This window comes from Nanorana parkeri, unplaced genomic scaffold, assembly GCF_000935625.1.
Source record: "Nanorana parkeri isolate BGI_ZX_2015 unplaced genomic scaffold, ASM93562v1 scaffold1997, whole genome shotgun sequence".
Classification (NCBI taxonomy): domain Eukaryota; kingdom Metazoa; phylum Chordata; class Amphibia; order Anura; family Dicroglossidae; genus Nanorana; species Nanorana parkeri.
Window position 1 is genome coordinate 129,075 of NW_017308265.1, and position 4,968 is coordinate 134,042.

Below are 4,968 nucleotides of genomic sequence, written 5' to 3' on the forward strand. Positions count from 1 at the left end.
CCTTCCCCCATGTGGCTGATACCCTATAGGTATCTGATCTCTCTCCAGTCACCCAATAGGAAGTGACCGCCGTGACCCCGTACGGTGATTGGGGCGTTCCGTGTGCGGCTCACCTCCTTGGCCAGCGTCATGTGATGGGAGACGCACTGGTCGATCGGGTCCCGGAGGCTCTGAAGCTTCTGCTCCGTCAGGAAAGGTTTGAACGCCTTCTCGAACATGGACGGGGTGCTGAGCACCACAAACGCCAGCGTGTCACCGGGGTGAGGGAGGTGGAAGATCGGATCCAGGACGGCGTTGTACCAGCCCACCTGAAATGAGAAGAGTTCCGAGAATAAATCCTGCCGGGGGTCTTACTCACTGAGCCGGGTCTATCACTGTATGCGATGGGTCGTCTTCCTCACTGAGCCAAATTACCACCGTAACACCCCTGGCACAAACAGATGGGGTAATACACCCCTGGAAGGGGCAGAATTGGAATCCACAGGGCTGTAGCACCCACTGGTGGTAGGATGAGGTAATACACCCCTGGAAGGGGCAGAATTGGAATCCACAGGGCTGTAGCACCCACTGGTGGTAGGATGAGGTAATACACCCCTGGAAGGGGCAGAATTGGAATCCACAGGGCTGTAGCACCCACTGGTGGTAGGATGAGGTAATACACACCTGGAAGGGGCAGGTCTGGAATCCATTGGGCTGTAGTGTCCCCCTGACGGTAGGATGGGGTAATACACACTTGGAAGGGGCAGGTCTGGAACTCCTTGGTCTGAAGCTCTCCCCTGGTGGTAGAATTGGGTAATACACACCTGGAAGGGGTAGATCTGGAATCCATACAGCTGTAGTTCCCCCCTGGTGGTAGAATGGGGTAATACACACCTGGAAGGGGTAGATCTGGAATCCACAGGGCTGTAGTGCCCCCCTGGTGGTAGAATTGGGTAATAGACACCTGGAAGGGGTAGATCTGGAATCCATTGGGCTGTAGTGCCCCCCTGATGGTAGGATGGGGTAATACACACTTGGAAGGGGCAGGTCTGGAACTCCTTGGTCTGAAGCTCTCCCCTGGTGGTAGAATGGGGTAATACACACCTGGAAAGGGTACATCTGGAATCCATAGGGCTGTAGTGCCCCCCGGATGGGGTAATACACACTTGGAAGGGGCAGGTCTGGAACTCCTTGGTCTGAAGCTCTCCCCTGGTGGTAGAATTGGGTAATACACACCTGGAAGGGGTAGATCTGGAATCCATAGGGCTGTAGTGCCCCCCCCCCCTGGTGGTAGAATGGGGTAATACACACCTGGAAGGGGTAGATCTGGAATCCATAAAGCTGTAGCGTCTCCTGAGGGTAGGATGGGGTAATACGCACCTGGAAAGGCCAGATTTGGAACAGACAGGGCTGTAGTGCCCACCTTCTAGTGGTAAGATGGAGCAATACACACCTGAAAGGGACAGATTTGGACTCCATAGGGTTGGGCCCTACAGTGGTAGGATGGGGTAATACACACCTGCAAGGGGCAGATATGGAATTCATAGGGCTGTAGCTTACCCCGGTGCATAGGATGGGGTAGTAAATACATTGAAAGGGCAGATCTGCGACCTATAGGGCTGTAGCTCCCCCCGGAGGTGGGATGGGGTAATACACACCTGGAAGACAGATCTATAGTCCATATGGCTGTAGCACCCTCTGGTGGTAGGATGGGGTAATACACACCTTGGAAGGGGCAGATCTGGAACCTATAGGGTTGTAGCACCCCGCCCCCCAGTGGTAGTATGGGGTAATACACACCTGGAAGGGGCAGATCTGGAAGCCATAGGGCTGTAGCTTCCCCCAGCGGGTAGGATGGGGTAATACACACCTGGAAGGGGCAGATCTGGAAGCCATAGGGCTGTAGCGCCCCCCGCAGTCTCTCCCGGATCTCCACGTGCATCTCCTGTCCCCGTATAGGTCATTAGGGGGCGGGGCGCGTTGTGATGGAGGCGGAGCGGAGGTGTGTTGGAGGCGGGGAGGGGATTCCCTCCTTAGGTGCCGCCCAGAAGCCTATCCCGTCATCCCCCGCGTCGGCCGTTACAGTCCCATCACCCGGGAGACCCAGGAGTAAGGCGGCCAATCAGGAAAGAGCAGAGTGGTCTCTCATCCCAAGAGAACCAGTCAGCTAAGAGGACATGGCGTAGGTAAACTCCTGCGAACCAATCAGGAAAGAGGACGCGAAGGCGGAACCGGTTGGTGGTTGACCAATCACAAAAGAGAGCTCGGGACACTGGACAGCAGCGAGACCAAATCAGTATGGGGGAGAGAGGAAACGTAAAGTGAATGCAGCCAATCGGGACGAAGTTGGGAGAGCAACTTAGAGGGACAGGTGAGTGTTTCACTGCTATCCTCATCATCCGTGTACTGGATCAGAGTCACTGTGAGCTGGGTGTCTGTATCGTGTCATCTCCATTCTCTCTTCCAGCTGATTGTTATTGTCTGTATCCTCCTCTGACCTGTATTCCTCTTCTGTCAGGACCGCCATGAACTGGGACCGCCAGGTGGGCTCTGTCCTGACCGCCATGGATGACAATGTGGCCAAGATCAAAGTAAGAGGGGCAATTGGCACCATTGTGGGGGTTCATGGCTTTAATTCCCCCTCCCCCGCTGGGGGTTCATGGCTGTAGTGCCCCCTCCCCCGCTTGGGTCCCTGGCTTTTTTAAATTTTGCCTTTTCTTCCTTATTGCAGGACCGATTGTACAGCCGGGCAGAGCTCGGTAAAGGTAAGTCTGATCTGTGGTCACCCTCCTCCCATGAACACGGCTCATATTGTGACTGGCGGTTGAGTAATTCCCCATAGTCACCCCGGGGTCACCCTCCTCCCATGAACATGGCTCATACTGTGACTGGCGGTGGATTAATTCCCCGTAGTCACCCTGGGGTCACCCTCCTCCCATGCACATGGCTCATACTGTGACTGGCGGTGGAGTCGGTCCCCATAGTCACCCCGGGGTCACCCTCCTCCCATGCACACGGCTCATAGTGTGACTGGCGGTGGAGTCGTTCCCCGGGGTCACCCCCCTCCCATGAACATGGCTCATGTTGTGACTGGCGGTGGAGTCGTTTCCTGTAGTCACCCCGGGGTCACCCTCCTCCCATGAACGTGGCTCATACTGTGACTGGCGGTGGAGTCGTTTCCTGTAGTCACCCCGGGGTCACCCTCCTCCCATGAACGTGGCTCATACTGTGACTGGCGGTGGAGTCGTTTCCCGTAGTCACCCCGGTGTCACCCTCCTCCCATGAACACGGCTCATACTGTGACTGGCGGTGCAGTTGTTCCCCATAGTCACCCCGGGGTCACCCTCCCCCATGAATGTAGATAAGTAATATCTCCCGCAGGGACACAGTGAGCATCCAGCAGGGGGAGGGGGGTGGATTGGGATGGACAAGACGTGTTAGTTTTCTTTATACATTGTAAACTTTTTTCCTTTTCTGGACATTTTTTGATGTCGGAGAATTCCTTCCTCTGTCTTCAGTTTTCTTTTCTCGCCCTTTGCAGGAGATTATCGATTTGATCCAATTATCACCCCCATCTTCCCTCTTCACCATCCCCTCCCCCAATGGACTGATCATGTGGCCCTGCAGACGGGTCCGTTGGGCTCAGGTTGAGGAATCATGCGAGAACATTGGGGGGGGGAATTTATCAAAACGGGAGCAGATTTGCACTGCAACCAATCAGCTTCTCTGGGCAAACTCAAGGGAGATGCTGATTGGTTGCCATAGGCAACTGCTCCAGATTATCTCTGCTCCAGTTTTGATAAATCCCCCCCCCCAATGTTTCCTCCAGAGCTGTGCCAGGTCGAGTGGATGGTGAGAAAGTCCAGCCTGACCTTCATTCAATGTCTCTCCTCCCCCCCAGATGATCACCTCCCTGCACCAGGCCATCGGACGTCTGGAACGAGACCGCGACCTCCATCTGCAGAGGATACAGAACCTGGAAGGTGAGAGAGGTCGGGGATCTGAGTTGTGTGGTGCTCACATCTCCACAATATAACCCTTTTGAAGCTGCATCATCTTGAGCCCGCCTTCATTTCCTGTCTGAACAACTTCAATCATCATCCGTCCCCTCTCCTCCTGATCCGCATTGTCATTGGCCCCGCCTCTCACAGCAATTTAGTTTTCTCTGCCATCAGTCATTTTTGGTCTTTGTGATCATAGGCCCCTCCTACCAAACTGGATCTCACTGTGGAACAAAGACCATTGGGTCTCCAAAGGGGTATTTTTTTGAAAACTAAATGATTGAAAAAAATGCAACTGCACTTTAGATGGGGGGTGGGAAGGTGTGTGTGGGGGGAGGGGCATCAATATATCCAAATACCCACAAATATTTGGATCTAGCGCTCCGCCACACCCCGTTCTAGTGATTTGTTGTGTAGGATTCCCTCCTCGGATGTAACACTTTCCGGATCATTCCCAGTCCCCTCCTGTGATTTACTATATAATCTATACAGAGAAATCCTTCTCCTGTCTGCTCAGAATCGTTGACCGAGCACAGCGGAGCCAAATCCCGGGAATCCGTGCTCGCTCAGGACACCGGTGGGGGTTAGGGGAAGTCGGGGAGCCCTCCGCTCCGTCAGTCCCTGCTCCCACTAACTGACCATCTCGTGTATCTTGCAGAGGAGGTGCGCCGGTCGGCTGCTGTGCGGGGAGAGGTGACGGAGTCCCTGCTGGAGAGAAAGGTGGAGGGGCTGAGACAGGAGATGTCGTGTGAACTGCGCCACCTGCAGGACAGAGTGAGGGAGGCGCCCCAGGTCTCCAGCCCCCCCCTGCGATCCACAAGCAGCATCCTACAGGAAGTCAATGAGAAGTAAGTCAACAATGCTCATCGATATGTCGGAGCCTTGCGTGTGTGAGGGAAGGAGAGCGACCTTATCGTAGCACTCTCACTTTCTTTTAGTCTTTCACTCTCTCAACTACCCCCCCCCCCTTCCCTCTTTCCCTGTCTCC

The 4,968-nt window shown here is 54.7% G+C and overlaps 2 protein-coding genes across 2 annotated transcripts in view; one reads left to right on the plus strand and one right to left on the minus strand.

Annotated features, from left to right (window-relative positions):
* MMACHC (methylmalonic aciduria (cobalamin deficiency) cblC type, with homocystinuria) overlaps positions 1 to 1,949 on the minus strand; it is a 6,243-nt gene extending 4,294 nt beyond the window's left edge. The window contains exons 1-2 of the mRNA XM_018572320.1: positions 1,850 to 1,949; positions 114 to 308 (exon numbers count right to left, since the gene is read on the minus strand). Of these exons, the coding sequence (XP_018427822.1) occupies positions 114 to 308; positions 1,850 to 1,921 (267 nt within the window). The 5' untranslated portion in view covers positions 1,922 to 1,949. The remainder of the gene's footprint in view (positions 1 to 113; positions 309 to 1,849) is intronic.
* A 902-nt stretch (positions 1,950 to 2,851) lies between these two features.
* The window catches only part of LOC108800332, a 5,072-nt gene continuing 2,955 nt past the window's right edge, over positions 2,852 to 4,968 (plus strand). Inside the window, exons 1-4 of the mRNA XM_018572315.1 lie at positions 2,852 to 2,863; positions 3,521 to 3,610; positions 3,881 to 3,962; positions 4,639 to 4,828. Coding sequence (XP_018427817.1) covers positions 2,852 to 2,863; positions 3,521 to 3,610; positions 3,881 to 3,962; positions 4,639 to 4,828 — 374 coding nt within the window. The remainder of the gene's footprint in view (positions 2,864 to 3,520; positions 3,611 to 3,880; positions 3,963 to 4,638; positions 4,829 to 4,968) is intronic.